At 42.8% G+C, this 26,787-nt stretch overlaps 1 protein-coding gene across 1 annotated transcript in view; it reads right to left on the bottom strand.

The window, feature by feature from the left end:
- Positions 1-799: 799 nt before the first annotated feature.
- Positions 800-26,787, bottom strand: part of MAP3K21 (mitogen-activated protein kinase kinase kinase 21) — a 50,646-nt gene continuing 24,658 nt past the window's right edge. Inside the window, 6 exon segments of the mRNA XM_032608445.1 lie at positions 800-3,593; positions 5,122-5,907; positions 8,741-8,838; positions 9,758-9,908; positions 11,884-12,006; positions 19,560-19,800. Coding sequence (XP_032464336.1) covers positions 3,166-3,593; positions 5,122-5,907; positions 8,741-8,838; positions 9,758-9,908; positions 11,884-12,006; positions 19,560-19,800 — 1,827 coding nt within the window. The 3' untranslated portion in view covers positions 800-3,165.

The raw sequence follows: 26,787 nt of genomic DNA, 5'->3' as shown, positions 1-26,787 counted from the left end.
GTTAGCTTTGTTTTTAAGTAAGTACTCAGCCATTCTAGAATTTTGAACTTTCTGCTGTGTGAAACACTACCTTAGCTTTGGATTCCACAGAAGCCTCCATCTTCTATACTATATGTATGGTTACAACAGGTGTGAACAGGTAAATGGTGGTGAGTCTTTGGAACTTTATCGAACTTCTCTGTGCCCGTTTCACATCTAACGAAATAGGGATACTACTACCTACCTCACAAACTTCACTAAAGAGAATTATAGGAAGTGCCTGATATGGGCACCTAGGAGAGTCCTTCACACTCAGCAGATATACGACAGACATTAAATTTTTCTCCCTCTTATACGATAGGGTGTTGCCTGGATCTGCATGAAATGCTACCATCTACTTCTCTAATTCACCGAAGTTTTTATTGCTTACCAAGAATCACCAGATGTTAGGTGGGTTTTGAAATTCTTCTGATTTAAACATGCTAATAATCAACATGTCTCATTAATCACAGTGCTCTAGCATCAACTGAGATATACTTCATACATTAACTCACTCTGCCAAAAGGTGCGTGCTGAAAAGCTGGAGTTGCAAAATTCTCACGATGAAATGCAACGTTTCAACGTAACCAAACAACATTTTAAATAAAGTATTTCATTGAATCCCGTGATTCATATCATGATCCTTCAGTTTAATGAATTTAGCAGGTTAATACCTGACTTACTAATAATCTTTATTAACACATTTTCCTTATTGAATACAAAATGAACCATTACAAACTACAGCCACACTCATCAGGAGATCAAAGCCACTGAGCGAGTAGACGAGCTATAAAAAAAACTTTATTAAAAAAAATAGACAACATATGTAAACATCTTTTTCAGTCACAAAGCTTCATAATACAGCGTATCAGGCCCAGGCCTCAAATCTCTGCAGTGGGAGCACCTTAACTGTTGACTAATAGTAATCGGCTTAATTTATCTTCCAGTGAGCTATTAAGTCTATGTGAAAATAAATAACCAGATTCCGCTAAGTATACCTATACACATAGAAAATCGCAAATGTACAACAGATCTCAGCAAAAAATGACTATCTGCAGTGACATGTGAGATCGAGTCCTTATATGACAATTATCTTTTTAATGTAACTTCATTTCTAAAGTCATCATAAAGTAGAGTTGACTAAAATAAAGCTAAACAGGAACAGAGTAGAGGGACCACACAGACGGACAGCCATCACTCCCCTACCCTCACACAGAGTGCCACACACACACACACACACACACACACACACACGATGTTTTGGTAGAAGCAAAACTGAAAACACAGTTTCTGTATTTCGTGTTTCATGTATTACCGTAGGCATGTATTTCGTTTACTTTTAGCTGGAAGTTACATGCCCTCATATAACTGAGTATGAAGTAGCCAACCACAGTTTCAAATGTGATACAATTTTGAGGAAACCAAATCTCTGTTATGTAATTCAACGGCCACCCAAAAGTGAAGCCAAATCATAGAATGGACCATAACACCACAAAATGTAATTAAGGAACCTGAGATTGTGCTTCAAGAATTTCCTTAAGGCAAAATGCGCTTATATTAAAATAATCCTTTCGTGCCCTGTTCATCATTTGCAGTGGCATACTTGTTAGATGACTAAGAGGTTCTAAAATGGCCAAATAATATAATTTTCCTCCTCTTTGTTTCCTACTATAGGTAGATACTTTATCACACCTGATTAAATCACTGACCTTCCAGTTATTCAGTAAACCTTAACCAAGGTAAAATTTTAAATGAAATATCAAGTAATGTTTGCAATTACAGTTTTTCACTGTAGGGAAGATTTTGAATGCTTATTGTGTGTCATCTGAATGACCATATTCTAGGGAGAGAAGCATAATAGATTTAACAAAAGCACCCAGGCAAGTTTACCAAGCTCCTGGATAGCCATTTCAGTAGCTTAACAACTCAGTAGTTTATCTGTATCATAACTCTATGAGTTATAGAAGTGACTCATAAAATAATTTAAAATCAACCTGATCTGCTATCCAAAGATTCACTTTATAAACCCACATCTGAAAATAACTTATATTTCTCCATTCTATCACATCAGCTTGTCCCACCCAACAGATATCTAACATGTATCTACAATTAAGTGAGTAACTACTATTCTAAAACACTTAAATTCTAACCGTACTGCTGTTTCTTGACTTTGCAGTGTTTCTAACTGTATTTGAGATTATTAGGATGATTATGCATTTAAATAGAGAAAAATAATATTAAATGACACGGATTTTCTTCGGCACATGACGCACGTATCGATTGATTTTTAAAAACTCTACGACAAAAGGAAAAGCTTTACGCTTCTGGATACCAGATCAATGGCTACTGATGAAGGAAGCAGGAAGATCCTTTCTACAGGGAGAACACACAGGGTAGCGCCTCTCAACTGTATACAGAATATGGTCTGAGTCAAATGTCAATGACTGGCTTTTTGAAAAATCTACTTTGGAGTTCTAATGGATAAAATTTTTAGAAGTTACATTCATTAAAACTTTTACAAGTTACATTCAGTAAAATTTTCTCCAAGAGAGAAACAGTGCATATTTTAGGTGAGATTTGGACATACTTATACATTATAAGCCTACTGCTGGGTTTGTTAGGTAGTTCAAATAGGACTCTCCATCTGTTCTAGTCATCAAGTTTTTTTTACATAAACATCTTTACTTGCTAACATCACATTACTCTTGGCTTCTTGTTGCACAAATAACAAAAAAAGGGAAAGAAATGGAAAAAGGTAAAGGAAAATAGAAAACAAAAGGAAGGAAACAGGAAGGAAGGAAACAAAAATGGCGTACTCATTACAATTTCTGTGTGTACTAATAGACAAGGATATAAATGGGAGCAAACAAAGCATTTAAAATTGGGCTTAAACACAGATTTACGTTGTTGCACATTTGTTTTACACGTGTGTAGTGTGTCAAGCTCCTAGGTAAGAATCCAGTGGAATAACAATACAGTCAGCCAACCGCAATCACATGTATTTTTGGAGAAGTCAGACATCCATTACTATTTTAGTAATATGGCCACAGCTTTCAAAACACAGCAGCATAAAACAATTCAAAGGTAGACACACTGTTTTCATTTGTTCACCTTAAAAAAAAAAAAAGCTTGAACAATATAAGGCACTTAAGACAGAAATTCTTTCTCCAGTTCGTACAGGGATGGTCGGCTCATTCTGCTTCTTGGCCCGCACAGAGGCACCGTGCAGTCCCTGCTCTGGCCTTCCACGTCGGCATCCAGTAAGGAAGGCACGTGGGGCTTAGTTCTCTCCTTGGCACCGAGGGGACAGTCAGGGGCTGGTCCTGGACCGCCCACCACAGGGCAGGCCTGTGCGGGCTGAGACTCTGTTCTCTGCGGGAAGGCCTTCGGGGCACCTACCTGGCTTCTTAGGTGGGGAGGACGGGGCAGAGGCACCATATGGACAGCTCTCTGTTTTTCGGGCGGGACCTCACTTGGCAGGTCACTATGGGCTCCAGGCGGCGAGGGGGGCGTCCCCCAAACCCACTCAGGGGGCAGCTGAGAGGCTCCGGGGGCTGAGATGAGAGCTGCACCAGCTGGTTGAGGAGGCAAAGACAGTGTGTGATTAGAAAGACAGTGATGTCGAAATCAATGGACAGCAAGGAAAATACCCAGGATGACTTCCCTTAGGTGACCACCTTAAAGTGAGCTTTCACGAAAGAACCTGAACACAAACCTTACCTTTAGAATTGTTAGCAGAGAGTGTTTGTTTTTATGGAAAAGTACTACAAGGTTGGAAAGACTGCTTGAACCTATGGAAACGACACCTGTAAAGAGCTAAGTCATCATCATACACTTAGGACAATGATTATTAGAAGTGTTTTATTAACAGGATAGATTTCACAATGGGTTAGACTGGACTAAAGTTAAGACTTAAAAATGACGGTGAATATGACTGAATTCACTCTCAGAGGATGATTTGAAAAAAATTAATGAAAATAAGAAAGCAGATACATGTTTACATGTTACACCCTCCCTTTTTTGTTCTGAAGAACTGACTTACTACCACTGTAGCAAATAATCATTGGCTTCAAACTAAGAAAAAAAGAATGTTTTCTTATGGGATTCTTGTGCTAGGGTTTCACCGTGTGCAATTATAAATTACTAATACTTTATTGCATCATAAAAGGGCAATAAACCAATTTATCTAAAGACAATGAACAATAATATGAAAAAAAATCTTGTCTAGGTGTAGCACTTAAAGAGATAAACGAAAAGATAACGCAAACGAAAGCAGTTTCAGTTTTTTTTTTTTTTTTTTCAGTTTCAGTTTTAATATACTTTATAACCGATCCTAGCATAACATTTTACAAACTAAAAAGCATTCTTCATATACATTATCTCACTTAATCCTCATGATCTATATCAGAGGTAGTTGTAATTATCTTTAAATACAAAAGGAATAATAGTCATTCCCCACACAGCACCTACTGTCCATTTGACTTTTACACCCCCTAAACTCAATCTCAACATAAACCTGGGCAGCAAAGCCAGGTGACACTGTGTCAAACGACTAGTTTTACTGCCAACTCTCCCTCTAATTATTTGGTTCAGATTTTGGCAAATGACTCTCCTTCCTACCACAAGGGGCTTGGGGCAGTTATCTCCATGTGCTTTTTCTGTTTTTGTTTTTTTTTTTGCAGTACGTGGGCCTCTCACTGCTGTGGCCTCTCCCGTTGCGGAGCACAGGCTCCGGACGCGCAGGCTCAGCGGTCATGGCTCACGGGCCCAGCCGCTCCGCGGCACGTGGGATCTTCCCGGACCGGGGCACGAACCCGTGTCCCCTGCGTCGGCAGGCGGACTGTCAACCACTGCGCCACCAGGGAAGCCCCTCTTTCTGTTTTAATATGCTGTTATGTATTTAAGTTACTGAAACTTAATTATACTCCTCCAAGGATCCAAATGATAAAGTCAAACAAAAGAGTAGGGTAAAATTCAAAGATTTATGTGAAAACAAATTTGTAAATGTAATCGCTTGGAGAAGATAAAATCAGAGAGCCATACAGTTTTACAGTCTATCCTCTACGGTGGTGTTTGGTACTTTCACCCACGAATGCAGCCTACCTGGGGGCTGAGAAGCACTTCCATCAGACATGGTCCGTCGGTGATGTGCTGCTCTTTCTTTTGAAGAAGCAGTGTAAGATGCGTCCGCACGTGCTGGAACTGTGAAGGGAGGAGACAGGTTTCCCCACACACCACGATGGGTCTCCAGTCCTGGCACGGGGGTTGACTCCTGATCCCTCCTTCCAAAGGCAGGGCAAGGATCTGGAATGGGCACCTTGGGGTCACAAGGGACATGTGTGCTGCTCTCGAAGGAATCTTCGCCATCAGTCTGCAGCAGGCACTTGGTGGAGAGAGACGGCATGGACAGGAGGTTCGCGGCGCTGGACGGAGGGAGCGGGGATGGGCTGCTGGTCCCCTCGCCTGCGGCTGGCAGCCTAGTGGCAGAGCTGGCACTGCTCCGGGACTTAGGCGCCCGCTGGAAGATGCCCTCGCGTTTCTTCCTTTCTTCCTTGGGCAATGGGTCTTCAGCAGCCTGCGCTTTCGCGAGCTCTCTGATGTCCAGGCCCAGAGCCACCGACGCCAGCAGCATGGTGCAGCCATACAGAGCAGACTCCGTCTTCTTCCTCTGGGGGGATCTGCTCAGACTGTTTGGAGGGGTCCCCTGAGGAATGCTGGTGGCAGGGCTCACCGGGGTTCTCTCCTCCCAGCTTTCGGGTTCCACCAGATTCTCTCTCTGGCCATCTTTCCAAAGAGGGAGATCGATGTAGGCTTGACTCGGTGATTTTATCTGCTTTGGTTTTCTGTGTTCCAATCCATCTGGGGCAAGTTGTGGCTCTTCACATGCCCCTACAGAGAAGTATAAATACACACAGGCTAGGACCATTTTACCGTAAAAACCATGCAAGCTATACTGTAAAACAAGGCTGAAATCTAATAAATACATATTCTAAATCAAAACACATGGAGTCCTTTGCAGTTCAGCAAATGGTTCGTCCAGGAGGACCCTAAGGAAGGGGCGTCCAGGGTGCAATGACTCAGCTCCCTGCACAGGAACAGGCGAGCAAGTCCTCTGCTGTTTCCTGTCCTTCAGCAAGTGGATCTTCACTGGCATAGAAAACAGAAACTTCTATAGAAACAAAGTCATCAAGATACAGAAATGCACACGCACAGACAGCAGCAGGAGGACACGTCAGACAAAATGTGCCCTTGCGTGTGACCTAGATAACTGGGCCACGCCCTGTTGCTACAGGAACCATCCTGCATAGAGCAGTGAATTCTTGGCACACTTCAGACTATGGTGGTGCCCAGCAGCCTGTTTCAACAAGCTGCCATTAAAGTGTAGGGGCCCCGCATCAGGAGAAGATTCTCCAGAGGTCAGAGCCCCAAAGGGTAACATATTCTGCTACTGGAGAGGAAGCTATAATTCTTATCACTTAGGGCTTAACCACGAACGACTGAAACGACGAACTCCCTCACCTGGTGTCCAGATCATCCCCGACAGAGACACCCATGATTTCTGCAGCCTTGTGTCCACTGCACCTAAAATGTACTCGGTTCGCTAGACCAGCCAGATGCCAGCTTTTCTCCCAACAAGCCCGTGCTCTTCCCAGCTTTTCTCCCTTCAAGCCCAGTATCTTCCTCTGCTATCTTTCTCCCCGTGTCCTCCTCCCACTGTCCCATTTCCCTCAGACAATTCTATCTCAAAATCCTGCCTGGCCCTAAGAAGGCCTGACACTGCCCTTCTTCCCACATGTGATCTTGGCTTCCGCTGAAGCCTCTCTGGTGTCGTTCGGTTTCCTCCGTTTTCTACTTTCAGGTCACAGCGGCTGTGAGCATCCCTGCAGGTTTCATCTTGTGAGGGGTCTTCCCCAAATAGTGCCTTCATCAAGTAGGCACGAACTGCGCTTTGATGGGTTGAATGCACGGTACATGTAACGAATAACGAATTATTAAGCCATCATTTTTTTTAAAAAGAGGGTAAATGCTGTTGACAAGTAAAAGCCATAGGTTTCGAAGCATACTGAGCACTTCCTTTCCCACACTTTCCTCCTGAGCTGTCATGAATCTACGTGGATCCATCACAATCTTTCCCAGTCTTTCTATGACGGATGGCATGCATTCGCAGCCCCCAAACCAAGGTGAATGTAATCAATATCTACATCAGATCCAACTGTCCTTTTCGGATTCACTTAGGCATTCAGGAGATACTGAAGACTTGCTATGCACCAGGCCCTGGGAGTAGAGTGGTGAACAAACCAGATAAAGTCTTTGCCTTCGAGGAGCTGACATTCTAATTTGGGGTGACAGAGAACACACACATTACTGGTGCCCATGCAGACCAATAAGGATTTCAGGGAAGAGCGATGCATAAGTAAAACTGGGTACTAAGATACAGGGATGGGGTGAGACACCACTGCAGCTAAGGCGGTCAGGGGACGTTTTCAGGAAACGCTTGGGCTGAGACAGAAACACTTAGAAGGATGAGGCCCCACAGATGGAAGGAGGGGGACCTTCAAGCAGGACAGACTGTGTAAACCTTTTGCTCAGTGATCCTTCCAATGAACTACAGGGTTAACTTAATGGAGACCCAGCTGAGTCAGCCAAATACATCCTTTTATTTCCTCCAACTGTCCTGTGGAAGAGTTATTCATAGGATCAAAATATTCTAAGAAAGAATAAAAAAAAATTCAGGGAAAAAAAGCAAGAAGACTTTTTTTCAACAGTCACAAATAATGAAACTTGCACTACAGAATTAACAGTTTTATTACTATTAATTGTTCTTCATTAGTCCTCAAACGCCATCTGACGATGAATCGTAGTGTATAACGAGAGACCCTCATGCCTTTACAGGCGAGAAAGAGGCAGAATACAGTAATGAATGTGACATCAGAAAGCATCTACCCAGGGATTACACAGCACCTGCCTTGTGTTTACCTGAAAGTATTTATGGAGATATTTATGCTGAAACCACACGCTTGTGATGAACACAGAAGAAGAAAACTAAACATGGGCAGTAGGTGATAAGGTGCTTGTAAAACTGAGCATTGCACCACTGATCATAAGTTCAAGAAGTTTATACCGTGTTTTGCTAAGACATCTCTAATTTGACCACAGTACCAGAGGGCTGCCTTAAATTGTCAAGGATAAAGACCAATTTGCTTTTCTTCAGAGTTAACCCATCATTGAAAATTTCCAGCAACTTCCAAATCTCTTCAACCTTTTAATATCTGAATATTGAATAGGAATACTGAACACTGAAAGCGATGATGGTTCATTTAAACTAGAGATTCCAGTGTAATACTCTCCAGCAGTAGTTTCCCACAACTAACCCGTCTGACAGTATTTCATCAGGTCGTGGGGTGGGAATATAATCTCAGCAGAATTTCAGGGCGCCTACATTTTCATATTTACTATTTCCTATACTACAGTAATTTGGTTCTATATAATAAATTATACTAATTTTTCTGGTGAAGAATAAGAGTTACAAATTCCTAATAAACAATGTGGAGCCTAATTACTTTCCGCCACGAAGACTGACAGGACAGAAGATAACTTTTGAGCTTAGTGTAGCCACTGCGACTCAGTATGTGTGATGCTGCTAACCTTTCCCATGTCACTTCTAGAACTCTCAGAGGCTCAGTATAACTCAAGCAAATTCTATTTCCTGAAGCACATTTACCTGACTGGTCCACAAATAATGAAGCCAGCGGCATGGTTTTCTGATTTTTTATTAAGACGGTTGACCAAGGACTGTTGCCATCTGAGAGAGGTCTTATTCTACAAGAGAAAAATGTTTATTTTGATATAATAGAACCATATGACACACAAATTAGGTTTTGGTGGATACATGCTAACAATATTTTTAGGTAGTAAAGAGAACATATTGGCCTCTATGTTTTAAAGAGCTAACAAAGTACAGATAAAACCTTAACAAGAGACAGAGAAGCTTTTTAATTGCTTAACTAAATAATAATTGATTTAGTAGGATAAACCCATCCTAGAAATGAAATTATATTCAGGTATCTCTGTATTACTCTAATTGCTTTTTTTTTTTTTTAAAAAGTGTCCTTATATATCGTGCATGCCTCCTCCAGCAAACCTTTGCCTTATTTTTATTTATTTATTTATTTATTATTTTTTATTTATTTATTTTTTGTGGTACGCGGGCCTCTCACTGCTGTGGCCTCTCCCGTTGCGGAGCACAGGCTCCGGACGGGCAGGCTCAGCAGCCATGGCTCACGGGCCCAGCCACTCCGCGGCATGTGGGATCTTCCCGGACCGGGGCACGAACACGCGTCCCCTGCATCGGCAGGCGGACTCTCAACCACTGTGCCACCAGGGAAGCCCCTAATTGCTTTTTAAAAGTTAGGTCTGGCCTGGGCTTCCCTGGTGGCGCAGTGGTTGAGAGTCCGCCTGCCGATGCAGGGGACGCGGGTTCGTGCCCCGGTCCGGGAGGATCCCGCGTGCCGCGGAGCGGCTGGGCCCGTGAGCCATGGCCATTATTAAGCCTGCGCGTCCGGAGCCTGTCCTCCGCGGCGGGAGAGGCCACAGCAGTGACAGGCCCACATACCGCAAAAAATAAATAAATTAATTAAAAATGAATAAATAAAAGTTAGGTCTGGCCAGTGCAATATTTAAAACGCACTGCTATTTATCACAGTACACACTGAAATGCCACCAGATGTCACACAAGTACCTTTCTTTGCAGTCAGTTCTTTCTTTCATTTGAATGGAATTTGGACCCCAGGTACAACCCTTTTTCTTGAAATTCCTTTTTACATCTTCAAATTCTTCTTGTCGACAGACCGTGTTCCTGCCCCAAGTTTTATTGCTTTCATCTGAGGTCACTAAACAGAGAACATCATCACTCATTAACCAATTAAAAAATTGTTAAGTTAAAATGAATCAAATCAGTTGTAAAACTATCTTAGTCGAAACGTGTAAACAACTGAGAAACATGAAAACAACGAAGAAATTATTTCTTTCACCCTACTGCTGGCAAAGTTCTATCTCTGATAACAGCAAGAAAAGTGAACTAAATTAAAAGATACAAATTTGAGGTAAATTAGCCATAAGGAGTTATTTATTTATCTATGTATTTAACATTATGCAACAGTTAGGATTTCATTTTATTTGGGGGAAAAAAGGTCAAATTGAACAGTTAACTGAAAACAAACTTAATACTTAATTTTTTAACCAAATCAAAGTTTTGAACCTAAGGAACAAAGGTATATTTTAAAATTGTAATTTAAGCCAATTTTTCATTAGTCATCACAAGTGTTTGGCTGCAATTACCTTTAAAAATCTGAATGTATGTAAGTTTCCCCACGTCTTGCCTTATTTCATCCCCTCTTGGGCGGTTTACACTCACGTCTAACACCCACGTGTTGCTGACACACACATATGCCAACCCCCAGCCTCTCTGTGCACTGACAGTTGGCTTGGGAATCACTGGGAGAGTGGCTGTTATTACTACACACTTAGAAAACAACCCCGTCACACACCAGAGGTTCCAAAAACACAACTGAAAACATTATGACATACCTACACAGGGGGTAAAAATATCCCCTTTGGGTCTAATTGAAACTCTCACAGTGCGAGGATGCCAGATGAATTAGTATATTTATTTTTTCCACTAGGCTGAACACTCTAAAATCAAAATACTAAGTGGTATTTTGAAGGACAGATCTTCCCCGACTTACGACGGGGTTTTATCCAATAATCTATCCTAAGTTAAAAATATCATAAGGTGAAAACGTGTTTGATACACCTCACCTACGAAACATCATGGCTTAGCCCTGCCCACCTTGAATGTGCTCAGAACACTTACACTAGTCTACAGTTGGGCAAAATCATCTAATGCAAAGCCTATTTTATAATAAAGTCAAATGTCTCATGTGACTTACTGAATGCTGTACTGAAAGTGAAAAACAGACTGCTTATGTGGGTACAGAGTGGTTGTGAGTGTTTGGGTTGTTCACCCTTGTGATGGTGCACTGCCCAGCATCACGAGAGAGGATGGTACCCAGTATCACTGCCCAGGAAAAGATCAAAATTCAAAATTCGAGGGCTTCCCTGGTGGCGCAGTGGTTGAGAGTCCGCCTGCCGATGCAGGGGACGCGGGTTCGTGCCCCGGTCCGGGAAGATCCTACGTGCCGCAGAGCGGCTGGGCCCGTGAGCCGTGGCCGCTGAGCCTGCGCGTCCGGAGCCTGTGCTCCGCAATGGGAGAGGCCACGGCAGTGAGAGGCCCGCGTACCGCCAAAAAAAAAAAAAAAAAAAGTTCAAAATTCGAAGTACGGTTTCCACTGAATGTGAATCACTCTGCACCATCACACAGTCAAAAAACCCTAAGTCGAACCACCCTAAGTGGAGGGCCGTTTGCATTAGTTGGTCAACACGGACCAAATTCAAGCTAAATTTCAAAAAGCAAAATATTTTTTTCCTTACAAAACAATGAAACGAATGGAAGTAACCTTGAATTCCTGATTTCAGCTTTCAAAATATCCATAAAGAGGCTACTGATATAACTAGGTCATGCAAATGTTGCAGGCAGGCGTTTAACAAAATGTCTCACGATACTATTTCACTTTCTGCTCTGTGGCTTGGTCACATCACCGATTGCGTGGAATCTAAAAATCATTGATTGTGAGAACAAGAAAATGAGGCTATGGAAGATAAAACCAAATCTTGCTTTCCAAATAGTTCTGACACCTCCTAAATATCACAGGGTTAGAACCGGCTATGAATGTCTGCTTCAGCTGGATCCCAGTCGGTTAGTGACAGAAAGCCGCCCAGAAGCCCCCCGTGGGGGAGAAAGCTCACGCTGTATTGCCCGGAGTCGGGGGATCACCGTGGGGCTGCTCGGTGTACTGAAGCTGCTGCTGTTCAGGCTCCTCCGTTTGTCCAAGTTGGGGGAGGCCTGCACGGTTATTTTGTGCTGGAAATCTGTCAGATATGGGGAAAAAAAAAAAAAGAGAACTGAGAGTCCATGGTTTTCGGTTATTCCCATAGCCCCAGCTTTCGCACATGGCAATAAAAGCAGAACGGCCAGACAGTAAGAATATGGTGTATCTCAGAGTCTGTTCCTAGTTTCTTACTTATCTTCCATTCAGGGCTCATGTCCATAAACAATGACTCAGAGTCATGACGCATGAGGCACGGTGAGAGACACATGCTCACAAGGAAAGAAACTATTACTGCATATTGCAGAACTCACGGTTTTCCGGGCAGAAAGTTACCTTCGTGCAGTCTGATAGAGTTGAAAACAAAATCGAGATGGGAGACACCCTGGGTTTACATGAGTCCTGGTTCTGTCACTAACGGACTACAGACCCCAAACTAGTCAGGAGCCTCTCGGCGCTGGTCCCTGTGGTTGTTGGCTAGAACAGCAGACACCTCCCAGGGTTGCCGTGGTGATTAGAACGGAAAGCGGACGTTACGCGGGGCTCCGGACATGCTACCCCAACGTTTACTACTTAGCCTGTCACATTTCCACATGACCATCCACTCTTCATCAACCTTCCTCAACATTCAGGTCTGTTTCTTTGGGTCTTCCTTTCCTGATGCAGGCTCCCATGTCACAGAAACTTACATTAAGTACATTTTTATGCTGTTCCCCTGTGGATCGGGCTTGTGTCGGTTTAATTTTCAGACCCAGCCAGGGTCAAGAGAAACTCCCCCTTGCCTGCAGTTGAAAGCGTTTTGTGGTCACGCTACGTACATACGATGGTTACTAGTACCTAACTGCAATATAGGGTAGCTCTCATGCCAGAGATGTGCCAAGAACTATGGGAACATACGGAAGAAAAGTCATATTACCAGAGGAAAGAAGAGGGTGTCTGGGAAAACTCTGTACGCTGCCAGAAAAATTATCAGAAACTTGGAAGCAGGTAAAAGAAATTACCGGATGTTCTTTCAGTGCAGTGCCGAGCTTACCCTCTGACTGATGTTCTATTGACTGGGCTATTTTTACAACTCAGTAGGAGCAGAGGTTAACTTGTGGATTTTGTCTGGTGATGATGCAAATAACTGCTGTCCGGTGTAAAAGAAAATCCCAAAGGTTATGATTTACAGCCATATTGGGTTTGTATTTAGCCTAGCAATCTAATCCTAACATTTCTTTACTAAATTGACCATAAACACTTAGGCCCTCAAATTCTCATGCGAGCCAATTTTAACTGGTTCCCTCATTAATTAATAAGTTGAATAAAATCATTGACACATGTTCATTTCACATATGCAAGACAGCTATAATTTGCCTTTTTGAAAATTAAAGAACTTTAAAGAACCACCTGGTATTTGAAATGAGGAGTTCGAACTTGGTAGGCAAGACATCTATCCAATTACTCATGCTAGGAGTTTGAAACTTTTCTTGATATTGTGTTCTCCCTGACCCACCATATACAGTCAAACACAAAATATCTTGTAAAACTCGTTATATATTCTTCTTAGAGTTATAGTTGAGAAATTTATATTCTAGGTTCTGGAATCAGCAAACTCCAGATGTGAATGAATCCCAGCTTATCACTTACTAGCCATATGAATTTTGGGAAAGTGACTTAATCTCTTTGAAGTCACAGCACCTTCATTGACAAAAATGGAAAAAATAATTATTCCTATTTCACAGGACAGTTAGGAAAAATTAAATACAAATAAATACAGAAAATACTTAAGTACAGGGCTCAGGACATAATAAATGCTCAACACACGAGTGATGCTTTCTGTTCTCTCCATTTCCGCTGCCACCATCATTTCACGCCGAGGCTGCTACAATCCCTAGATCAATCTTTCAGCATCTCTGTTTGGCCCCTCTGGTCTACCTCACAGCAGGCAGATGTCTTTTTAAAAATGCACGGCTGACTATCATTCCCCTGCTTAAAATCCCTCAAAGCCTTTTCATCATTCTTCAAGTTACAGGTCAAAATCATAACATCCTCTCCAGTCCCCTGCAAATCAGAGTCTGGGCTCCTCGTGCCACCCTAGCCTCACTGTGCCCTGCTCTCCCATCACTCGCCATGGTCTACACCGGGGGTCAGCAAACATTTCCTAAGCAGTGCCACACAGTAAATATTTTAGTTTCTATGAGCCATATGGTCTGACGGAGCGAGAAAGCATTCCCACAAACACATAAAGGCGTGTGTTCCAATGCGACTCTATTATGGACGCTGCAGTTTACCTTTCCTGCAATGTTCATGTGTCAGAAAATCGTTTTTTCTAGTATTTAAATGTTCTTAGCTTGTGAGCTATACAAAACAGGCGGGAGGCTGGATTTGGCCCAGGGGGCAGAGTCAAGCCACACTGGTCTTTTTTCAATTCCTGGAAGAAACCAAGTTTCTTCGCAGGTGTTCCCTGCCTGTTCCCCTCGTGTTTGGTAAATTCCTACTTCGAGTCTCCATTTAAATGTTTCTTTGTGAGGAAGCTGTCTGTGATCTCCTTAGACCAGGAGACATCTCTCTACTAATCACTGTCACAGGACTTTTCCTTCACAGTAGTTAATAATTACAGCAAAAAAAAAATAGCATTTGTTTAATTATTAGCTTAAGGCTGTCCCCAATACAATGTCAGCTCTCTATGTTGGGGGGAAGGAGTCAGCTGCCATCACTGTGACCACCCCCAAATGTGCACAGGAGAGGTACGTAGCAAATCCTTGCAGAATCAATGTCTTCTCTGTTTAAGATTACAAGTAACACATATGCATTAGTATACGGTATTTGTTTTTCTCTTTCTGACTTATTTCACTCTGTACGACAGACTCTAGGTCCCTCCACATCTCTACAAATCTCTGCAAATGACCCAATTTTGTTCCTTTTTATGGCTGAGTAATATTCCATTATATATACACGTGCCACATCTTCTTTATCCATTCCTCTGTTGAGAGATGCTTAGGTTGTTTCCATGTCCTGGCTATTGTAAGTAGTGCTGCTATGAACACTGGGGTGCATGTGTCTTTTTGAATTACGGTTTTCTCTGGGTATATGCCCATATATGTGGAATCTAAAAAAATGGTATAGGTGATCCTATTTGCAAAGCAGAAATAGAGACACAGACATAGAAAACAAATGTATGGATACCAAGGGGGGAGGGGTGGGATGAATTGAGAGATGGGGATTGACGTATATACACTATTGATACTATGTATAAAATAGATAACTAATGAGACCCTACTGTATAGCACAGGGAACTCTATTCAATGCTCTGCGGTGACCTAAATGGAAGGAAATCCAAAAAAGAGGGGATATGTGTGTACGTATAGCTGATTCACTTTGCTGTACAGTAGAAACTAACACAACATTGTAAAGCAACTATACTCCAATTAAAAGAAAAGATTACAAGTAACACAGGGGCAGAGATCATGTTGTGAAGACAAAGCGAATGGAAATGACGTGCCAGATGGGAGGCTCTGTCCATCTACCATCTACGTGAGCAAGAAAGACTTGACTGGGCAGAGCAGTTAAGGAAAGGAAAGAATGGATGCAAGAAAGCAGCTCATCAGGGCAGATGACGAACTGAACTGGGGGGAGGGGAAGCAGGTAGGAAAAGAAAGAAATATTCTTATCCAAAGATATGAAACAGTTTAGACTGAAGCGCGTTATAAAGGTTCAACTAGCCCCGTGGTTTGTCCACACGCTGTGGATGAGCCTCCAGCCCAGAGCAGAAGGAGGGCTGCCCTTGCAGGCCTCCGCACTAGAACACAGAATCAGGCCACGGCATCTGAATGGCAAACCATGGGGAACAAACGATGGGAGGAGAGATGCCAGGCACAGGTCAGGGAAACAGCATGGAAGGCTTTAAGGCCAAGGGCGAGTTACAAAGGCACAAGACTGGACTTCCACAATCCCCAAGATCTGGAGTGTTTCCGGTCTTCTGAAAAAATCTAAAGACTTTCACTCAGGGGGAAAAAAAAGGCGCTCTGTGCTTTAAACATAAATAAAATATTCTTTATGATAAACATCCTTGTCCCTATGAAATGGGGAAAGCTTGATTCTGTCCTAGTTACACATTTAGGAAAACGGGCTGAACTGTTAAGGGGCCCTGGCCAATGTCCAGTTTTTCTCTGGACCGCTTGCTAGACGTGTTCTCAAGGTATCTGCTCATGGCAGGTTATCGTGTGGGCCACAGGCTTTTGAGTAAACCTGTACTTGCATTTCCCCTGGCAATATTTATGTTTCATTAAGGACACTGACACGGCTCAGTGGGAAGCATCATTTTTACAGCAGAAGTTGCAGTATTCTTTGAAGAGTCCTGGTGGAGCTTTTGCCTTCTCTCCCTATGGGTGTGCACACACTCACGCATCCCAGGCAGGACTCGGGCACTTCTGAAATGGCTGAAGTGAGAATACCACGGCTTTAGAGACATGCCGACTTCTGAAAGCTTCAGAACCTCTTTGACCGGTTTTATATGTTCTAAAAACACAACTTTGGTTCAGAATAAACATAATACAGCAGGAGTGATACAAAGTGGTAACAGTATAAAAATATCTGCCATGAGCGTTCTTTCTCGTTCTACAAATTCCAAGGATGCACAAAATATCATTTACAAACTCTTAGATGATGCTGTCTCATTTTATAAGCATTTCTCTTCCTTATTCGCTAGCTTTGCAGGATTGCCAGCAGGAATAATTACATTTGAGTTTTCTGGCAGTAAGTCACCATAGCTATAAGTAGCCATAAGATTCAAAGCTACCATCAGTGATTCTGAAGGACAAAATTACAATACTTAGATAATTATTCACATTTAATAACAAATTTTTGAAAGATCCACAGGCATAAATATTAAGAACCAGTTTGTAGGAGTCTCAAATATGTTTCTGAGAAATTCTTTAAGCCAGTTACACATGGAAAAAACCCTGCAAAAGGGGTTCAAGTAATTTGGTATGCTGAAAGGAAAGTATCACCACCGTTCAATCTATCACCTATCAGCCGTTTCTTCCTTAAAAATGAACCATTATAAAAAAAAAAAAATGAACCATTAAATAGTACTAAAATCTGGTACCTCAAAGAATTTTCTAGCAGATGATAATATCAGAATCAGCTAACTCCCATGAACTTAATAAGGTACAAATAATTGCTTTCTCTACTCAGCAAGATTCCCGAAGGAGAAAAATAATTATTTTTATAGTTATCATTCTTTTCTTTGGATCTTTGGATGTGTGTCCTACTTTGGGATGTTGGGCAAGTAACCCCTGGGTGTGTATGTGTGTGTATGTGTGTGCGTGGGGAGGGGAGTGTAGAGCTGGGGGATTCGAATGAGAAAAATAGTTTCCCTAGTGGTACCAGTGTCACAACAATGTAGCACCATCTTGTGGGCAGAAGAGGTAACTGCCATTCTAAATTATAGAAGCTGCATGCATTTCATTCCTTCAAAATGGATCAGGATTAGTAGATTTTATGGGTTATGTTTTAACCAGAATCTTTTATTAAGCGGCAGAAGGTATTTTCTATTCTCAGAAATAGAAAAGGCAAATAGTACAATCCAGGAATAATATAAATCTAGCAAAAACGGTAAAATATATTCAATTTGCGCTGAATAAATGCAAGGTATTAGGCCAACAACATTTGAGAAGAACCACCTCGGGAATCCTGAGATATTTTATTTAATCACTCTCCCAGGAAGATTAAAGAATCACTGGAATGATTTCATTGTTTCCCCCAAGTTTATTTTCCATCAGTTTCTAATTAGCTCCCCCATCCGAAGTTTTGCAAGGCAATCAATAAATATTAATTATGGTAACACAGTCACAGTGCAGATAGAAGAATGCTGATACAGCTCAGGACTGGAGAAGAAAACTCTCACTGAGTGCCTCTCTGAATTTTTCTATCGTCTATATTGAAAGCAGAAGCCTCGTCATACAGAAAATATTTTAAATTATGTCTGACATATCAGACCGTCCAGTGAATGGTCCTTCGAGTTACACTTTGGCTAAAAGCAAATATTAGAAAAGAACCTGGAAAAGTACCTTTTCTGCTCCCAGAGAGGGCGAAGGTAAAATGAATTAAGGACCCATTGCCTGTTCTCACCTCATCAAAACACATAATCGATAATGTATACTGTGTACTCCTGGCTACCCCATTCCAGCAATTTCCTGATCAGTTGAGGACTTCTGCCATAACCTAAAAGACCACAGTATGCTGCAAGGCCTCTAGGATTTTGCAGTAAGTATTTTTACAAGACAATTTACACATACTTTATATAAAACAAAACTTGTTACTGTTATTTAAGTCAAATTTCCACACCATTATCAAACATCTCAGGAAAACACTAGAATCCACGAGGAGCAATCTAAGATGTAATACATACAGAGAGAGACACACAGAGAGGTAGTAACAGATATATAGACCTTACTGCACATTCTATACAGGTGCAGCCAGCTCTGAGTCCTGTCACTGTCCTTCCCTGTTAGAAAGAGCTGCAAAACACAGGCAGACATCTGGTGTCCCCTTAAGCAAAGTATAACACATAACATCAAAGAACTTGATTTTGTGAACTAACATATGTTTGCTCTTTTGTATTCTGTTTAGCTTCTCCTAAACACGTATTCCTTCTATGTTATTGTCACAATGGTTTAGAAATATTTTTAAAAGTTTCCCTAGAATTACTGGTTCGTTCTCATACCTCAACGATTTTGAACCCTCAGATGAAAGTGGGCGTGTAACCGAGGCACTAGATACACTTTGCTGAGGGTGTGAATAGCAACCTTAGTGCCCCAGATCACAGCCCCGCGATCCTTGTGGAAGCAATAACTTAGTGATAAAACCTACGTATGTTCAGATTTTAAAAGGTAATTGTAGCCAAACAGTTGTGATGACTAACGAAAAGTTGGCTTAAATTACAATTTTAAAATATACCTCTGTTCTTTAGGTTCACAACTTTGATCTGGTTAAAAAATTAGGTACTGTTTTAAATTAAATGTTCAATTGGACTTTTTTCCCCCCAAATAAAATGAAATCCTAACTGTTGTATAATGTTAAATACGTAGATAAATAATCAGCTCTTTGCTGCTAATTGACCTTGCACTTGTACCTTTTAATTTATTCCACTTTTCTTGCTACTACGATTAGAGACAAGAAGTTTGCCATGGGTAGGGTGAAAGAAATCATTTCTTCACTGTTTTCATGTTTCTTAATTGTTTACACGTTTTGAGTAAGATAGTTCTGGGCTGGATTTTCACCATGCTGAGTGATGCCGGTTCAGTGCAATCAGCTAAAGAGAAATTAATTCTGCTTTGATTTCCAAAGGAGTAAATCAATGTCTCCACTAACAGGAGAGGATGCTTGGGGTGGGATTCGCAGCACCCAGTGGCCTGCGGTGCACTCCCTCCCTAGGCTGTTTCACCCGTGAAAACTCATTAGGTCGTTACTATGACCACGAACTGAAGCAAGAGAGGAAGATCTCATTCGTTGGAAGCTTTAAAAGCTCACTCCCCCAGTTGTGATGAAACAAAGAAGCGCGCGGGAGGGATGACCACCCGGGTCTTAGGGAACATGGGGACAAGATCGTACCTGAAGGTAAACTTATCCGACGCCCGTCTTTGAGCTTCAGGCGGCTCCTCTTAAACTTGCCCTTCCTCTTCTTGACGTTGGGCCTCTCCTGGCTCAGCTGGAAGATGAGGATGTTGAGCTCGCGCTCCAGCACGTCGATCTCCCGCGCGGCCAGCTGCTGCTCCCGCCGCCTGAGCAGCTCCTCCTGTGACTTCTGCTGCAGGGCGGCCCGCGTCAGCTCTTCCTCCCTGGACCGCAGCTCCTGCCGCAGGGGACAGCGTCAGCGTCACCTCGGGCTGCCGCGTCCCGCGCAGCTCCGCCGCCCGCCCGCTGCAGGTCCCCCGGACCGCGCCCCCTGCAGCCAAAACGGGCCGCGCTGGACCTCAGCACATCAGGGACTCGCACGCGCACAAGGCTCCCTCTGGCCCTTCTAGGGTTTTTTTGTTTCATCGTTTTGGGGGTGTTTTTTAGGGGGGCTGGGCGGGGGGGGGGGCAGATTGGCTTATGTAATTGATGGCTCCTGCTTTATTAGGGGCCATGAGCATCATTAAGTGTCAGGTTTTGAGCCTTACAATGTGGTTTCTCAGATTTGCCCTTCTTCATGGAAGGCTCTTTACGAAATTTTTCGGGTTTTTTTTTTTTTGCGGTACGCGGGCCTCTCACTGTTGTGGCCTCTCTCGTTGCGGAGCACAGGCTCCGGACGCGTAGGCTCAGCGGCCATGGCTCACGGGCCCAGCCGCTCCGCGGCATGTGGGATCCTCCCGAACCGGGGCACGAACCCGCGTCCCCTGCATCGGCAGGCGGACTCTCAACCACTGCGCCACCAGGGAAGCCCACGGAAGGTTCTTTATGAAATTTTTACCCACCTTTTTCCAAGCCCAACTCAAAAGAAGGCAGATAAGCATCCCCTGAGGGTGAGGCACAGAGGGCTCATCCTGTGACACGGGCAGGCTGCACCTCATCCACAGGGACGCACACAGGACACCTGGCCACAACGTCAGGTGTGAAGAGCGTCAAGCTGTGGGCCCCAGGTCCCATCTGTCTGTGGCCCTTCTGGTTTTATGGCCCGAAAAGAGTCATCACACTTTGTTATCGTCTCTGGCTTGTACAATCACCTGACACGTAAGACGTGCGTCAACACACAGCGACCAAGTACCGATGTGAAAGTCCCATTAAAAATGAAAGCCAAAAGGGAAAGCTTGACTAAGTCAAGGATAGTTCTTCTTGTCGCAAAGACTGTGGTGGTTCCGATGTCTTTCCTTAGGGTATTTAAGAATCTGCTTAGGGAATTAACACACCGTGGTGCAGAGGTTAAGGGGAAAAACAAGGCGAACGTGACAGGGGTCAGGTGAAGGCCCATCAGAAATGAACACGCAACATCGCTAAAACGATAAGCTGCTGGAAAATACAGTCAGTACACAGAGAACTTATCAGGATCCCACGGATGGGTGGAAACCGTCACTTTATACACAGATATCATGCATTAGCTAACAAAAGTCCCTCTGTCGTGATACTGACTGATTAAAATGTAACTTCCTCTCGGTTTTGGTTTTAGAATGATTGCACTTGTAAGAAATAGAAAATCTATGAAGAATACTTTTATTCCTATTAGAGAACATTTATTCAGTAGTAAAACTGAGAACTCTATTGTTTTTTAATCTACATCCGCATTCTTATTTCATTTCTGTAAGGTGTTCCGTCCTGTACCAGAGACATAAATATTCCTTTCTGTGCTGAACTGCTTTCTCTTCCCGACTAGCCTGCCATAAATCAAGCACTCCCATAGAAAGCAAGGGATCTGCAAACTTTTAGTTCCACCGCTCCAGACAAAGCTAATCTTAGGATATCCTAATGCCAAAAACTTTGTGAGAAACTCCGCCTTCTCAGGTGGAGCTCTGGGCTGTGAGCTTTGAGAGCTATGAGTATGGTGTGAACATGTCACACTCTATTACAAGCAGGCCGCTTTCCAGAGGCCACCTCAAAAGTACTGATGTGTGAAGAGACAGTGCAAGACAGAGGCTCACGGAAGGAACGAGAGCTGGGCCACGGGACTGGAGTCATAAAGGAAAATAAACGTGGAGGGCCATCCTCCCACAGACAAATATGATAATATCAAGAAGAAAAGGAGAGCCCTAAAAATAAAGGTTCTTTATTCAGATCAAACCAATTCTGAACTTACGGTAATTCTACCAAAGTGGACCGAAAGTCACCTCTGAAACATTCTTTAGTTTTTCTAAACAACCTTCGTAAACGAAATGGCAGGAGAAATGATTTTCTTAAGACCAACTGATATTCAAATTACTTCTGCTAATAAATATCAGCTGATGTTACAGAACAGTATTTCTTCATTACATTGTGCCAGATATAAATGACTATTTATTACTTGAAAAGAAAAAAAAGAAAATGTTACCTGTTAAAAAAAATTCTGGAATCCATTATTTAACTGGTGGCTTTTTTCAACCAGTTTGTCCAAATTGGAGATTTTACTGTAGTGTATTTGGGGACAGAGGCTCATTTCCAGTCAGCTTCTAATTTCTAACTCATTACCGTCTGCCCTTTTGTTAAGATATTACTTTTCAGTCGTGTAGATAACAATCCAATTAGCTATTGTGAAATGAAATGGCATGAGGAAGAGATAAAGGCAGTAAATTCACTTAGGCTTTTTGTGTTACTGCTACAGTAATTGCATAAGAAACCATTTTAAATTCCAGGTCCCAAACCAAAATGTGAATCTCCTTGCAATGACTTTATAAATTAAAAAAAAAAAAAAAAAAATCACTTGCCTAAGACTTCATAAGAGAAAAAAATATCATCAAAGAGAAAGCAGCCAAAGTACTCTTCCTTCTGAATGAATTTTAAAACATGCAAAAGTGTGTTAAAAAAAAAAGAAGTCTGGGGTGTTAGAAGCCCTTTGGATACTTTGAAATTATGAAGCACACAAAAACATTCTTTTGGTCGCTGGGATCACTCCTCAAGTACTACGTGTTTAATTGCTCGGCACAGGCCACTTAATAATGGAAAATCCAAATTCCTGGCAGTAGGTGTTAATCATTAACAGTGACAGGCCTTCGTACAGTGGTTCAAAGACAGGTGCACGCACCCAGTGCACAGAGACAGACACACAGAGATAAGAAGCCAGGAATCTGGGGAGGAACCGGTATCTACGGAGGCTACAGTTTACTGAATAACACAGAGCACGGCCAAGTCACTGACCATTAATTCCAAGTCTGACGCCTCCTACCTTAAGCAATCAGTGAACAAGAAAGGGAGATAGAGCACGTCTACTGTGCTTTTGACTCCATCAAAAAAGATGCAATTAGAAACCCTGGGGAAAAAAATAAAGGACTATATATTCTTTAATTGTAAATCAAAGGCTCACAAGATACCATAAATGCTGTACTTCAAAAAGCACCGCACAGAAATCACGTAAAAAGAAAAAGTAAAGATACCACTAGAACGAAAGTGAATCCAAAGGACAACAAAGAAACTACTTTTAAGACTTCAAAATGGAGAAAGAGGAGCCATCCATTCTTTTCTTTTTTTTTTTAACATCTTCATTGGAGTATAATTGCTTTACAATGGCGTGTTAGTTTCTGCTGTATAACAAAGTGAATCAGCTATACAGATACATATGTTCCCGAGTCATCCATTCTTGAAGCATCCTTTTTTTGATTTTTACACCACATATGATAAGAATGAACTCATTGAATGTGCCTCTATCCTACAGTTTCATAAATAATTATCAAGAATTAAAAATAAGAGTTTAAAATAATAATAGTTATTAATAACACTGCTTCCACACTTAAAATTCTGTGATTTCAAGTTTTATCCTTCCTCCAAGTCCTCTCCCATTCCCAAATGTTTTTACTTCGGTTATTAAACATCTAATTTTAGAATTCCTGAAAACCACTTGGGGAGGTGTATAAAAAACAAAACAAAAAATAGACTCTTTCCTCTGTCATTTTAAGTCAACGAAATGTATTAAAGTATCTAAAAGACATATGAATAGTATCACTGATAGTAATCCTTCAAAGAACTGCAGGATTTAAAAAGTAACGCGCTCAGTCCTTTTCCAGTATGACTATGGCTCAAAGCCCCGTTTCCCAAACGCCTGGGCCGGGGATGGGGAGGGCGGTGCTGCTGGGAGCCTGCCCGGCTTCCAGCAAAGCCACAGCTTCCTCTGCTGTCAGGCTAGCACTGTTAGCGCCTGTGAAGTGGCACGCAGGCTCTGAGCCCCGGGGGGGCCTCATTCGTGCAAGCCCACACCACCCCAAGGGACCGAGACAGCATCTCTGTGACACTTCACTGTGGGACGCGCTGGCAGAACGGTCTTGGTCAGCAAGTGGCAGAGCCCCAAGCCCTACGAGACAGCCTGGCTGGAGCCCTCGGTCTGAACCACTTCTCTGGACTGCTGGAGATTCCGGCATTCCGCTAAAGATGTAATATAACGAGGGGGCAGGGCCGGCCATAGGTTTGTAGACGTCCATACAGTCACCCCTGTGGTCTGCCTGAATTCCTGGAGGGCAGGGAGCAGAAGAGCTGAAGCAGAGTCCACTGCACTGTGGACCACCGGCTCAGCTCCAAGTGCTGGCAAGTTGTTGACTCAGAGACCAGATAGATCTTCATCCCTGGAGCCTTCAGCCGAGAGGTCCTCCTACTTCTGGTTCTTCTGAAAACAACCTGAAACACAGTTCCTCCCTCCAAGGTCCTTCCAGCACCGAGGACAGCCCTGCGCTCCCCGCCCCTTTCCTGTGTTCACTTCTCTTCTCTGTAGGCTCAGATGTGCAGGCTCCTCTCCCGCCTTCCTGGCCGTCCACCTGGGGAAGCTCTTTAAAACATGGTGCCTATAATCAAACGTGATGCTCAGGATAAGATCTGAAGAGACTCAAACGGGACTGACTATTTTTTATTATATGAGCTCTATGTACTTATCAGTGGGGTCAGGGTCTAAGGTTGCATTTGCCAGTTTGAATTTTTAAACCCACAAAATACTGAAAAATCTAAGGAAGAGAGTGAATTACCTATAAGTCTGCTATTTGAAAAATATGGCTTACCAAAAAAAAAAAAGAAAGAAAAAAAGGATTTTAGCAGCTCACAGATTTCTCTCTAACCTTTATTTTTAACTTAGTTAAAATTATGAAATATTTAAAATATACTACGATTAGAGAGAATAGCAAATACCCATGCACTTACTATCAACACCTAATAGATGCGAAATTTTTACCATATCTGTTTCAGGTCTGTTAAAGTCCTAGGCGCATCATATCTAATCCTATCCCCTCCCTCTTCAGATCTGCTGTCCTTAAGTTGGTTTGTATCCTTCCCCTGTCTATACTTTCAGTCTTTTTGTACATTTGAATAATATTGTTTTTTTTTTAAAGTACTTGATCCATCACTACCATTTTCTTTTTGTTTTTAATTAATCAACTTATTTATTTATTTAGGCTGCGTTGGGTCTTTGTTGCTGTGCGTGGGCTTTCTCTAGTTGCGACGAGCGGGGGCTACTCTTCGTTGTGGTGCGCGGGCTTCTCATTGTGGTGGCTTCTCTTGTTGCAGAGCATGGGCTATAGGTGCGCGGGCTTCAGCAATTGTGGCTCGCGGGATGTCATGGAGCACAGACCTAGTTGCTCCGCGGCATGTGGGATCTTCCCGGACTAGGGCTCGAACCTGTGTCCCCTACGTTGGCAGGTGGATTCTTTTTTTTTTTTTTTTTTTTGCGGTACGCGGGCCTCTCACTGTCGTGGCCTCTCCCGTTGCGGAGCACAGGCTCCGGACGCGCAGGCTCAGCGGCCATGGCTCACAGGCCCAGCCGCTTGGCGGCACGTGGGATCCTCCCGGACCGGGGCACGAACCCGCGTCCCCTGTATCGGCAGGCGGACTCTCAACCACTGTGCCACCAGGGAAGCCCCTAAATAGTATTGTTTTATAAATTTACATAATGTGATTATCCTTCTGCAACTGCTTTTTCTGCCCAGTATTATGCCTGAGACTTACTCATGTTGAAACATACAGCTGGAGTTTATTCATCTTAAGTACTGTACAGATTTCCACTATATGAATATACAGTCGTTTAGGCACCTATTCCCCTATTAATGGATATTGGGGTTGTTTTCAGTTTTTCACTATTACAAACAATACTTCAGAGTGAATAACCTTAACCTCCTTGTGCATAACGTGTGGGAGTTTCTCAAGATTATATAACCGGAAGTTAAACAGCTGAGTCGTCTGCCTCTTTCATAGCATAAGATTCAAAGAAGGACTCATGGCATTTATCCACTTTTAAATTCCCCTTTCACTTAAAAATGTTCACTTAAAAATATGACAATAAAATAATAATTGCTAATATCTCTTACCTATTAAAATACATATTAGGAACATGTTAAGAAACTTTACTTAGGTATTTATTGTATTTACTGAATGTCTACCACGGGCCAAGTACTTTGTTCAGTGCTGTGGATGAACACGACCAAGAATGAAACAGTATAGTTCCTGAACTTAACCAGCACAAAAGGCAGACCAAGGACATTAAAGACGCAGATAATAATAAAGTATGACTCAGTGTGGGCATGATAAGGGAGGCGCAGGACACTGTGACACACTTTACGTGGTACGAGAGGATAAGGGAAGGGAGCTCTGGGAGCCTGAGAATGAAGAAGCAGCACCTGTGAGGAGGGGATAAAAGCCAGGGCGGGGTCGGAGGCAAGAATATACACTAGGGCCGAAAGTCAGGAGCGTGGCGTTAAGGGAACTTGAAGGAATTCAGTCTGGCTGGAGGAAAAGTGAGGTTCAACGTGGAAGGACAAGGAAGTTAATGAGGAAAAGGAACTGGCCACTGAAGTGAGGCGGGTGTGATTTGCGTTTTAGAAGGCTCACTGGTGGCGGCGAGGGGCTCAGTTAGGGGAGCGAGGCTGGGTGCGAGGCACCCGGGTAGGGTGCTGCTGCAGTTATGCAGGTGATGAGTGGGGACAACAGGGGTCAGGGGAGTGAATTACCACTGAAGGCCTCTGTCACAGAGAAGACCACATCTTCAAGACCTTTGAGACTGGGTACCTAAGAGAACAGTAATCTCATTACTCCACAAAGGAAGCAGACGGAGGGAAGGCAGAGGTTGGTTGGCAAGTGTTGCCAAGACAGTACATCAAGCCCCCCTTTAAAACCCGTCAACAAGATCCAAATCCCGAGCCTGGCCGTCAAGGACCACGCAAGGATACACAGGCTGCCGTGTCCATCTGCGTATCCCAGCGCTCTA

This window comes from Phocoena sinus, chromosome 16 (genome assembly GCF_008692025.1).
Source record: "Phocoena sinus isolate mPhoSin1 chromosome 16, mPhoSin1.pri, whole genome shotgun sequence".
In the NCBI taxonomy this organism is placed as follows: Eukaryota; Metazoa; Chordata; class Mammalia; order Artiodactyla; family Phocoenidae; genus Phocoena; species Phocoena sinus.
This window is presented reverse-complemented; position numbering and strand designations above follow the sequence as displayed.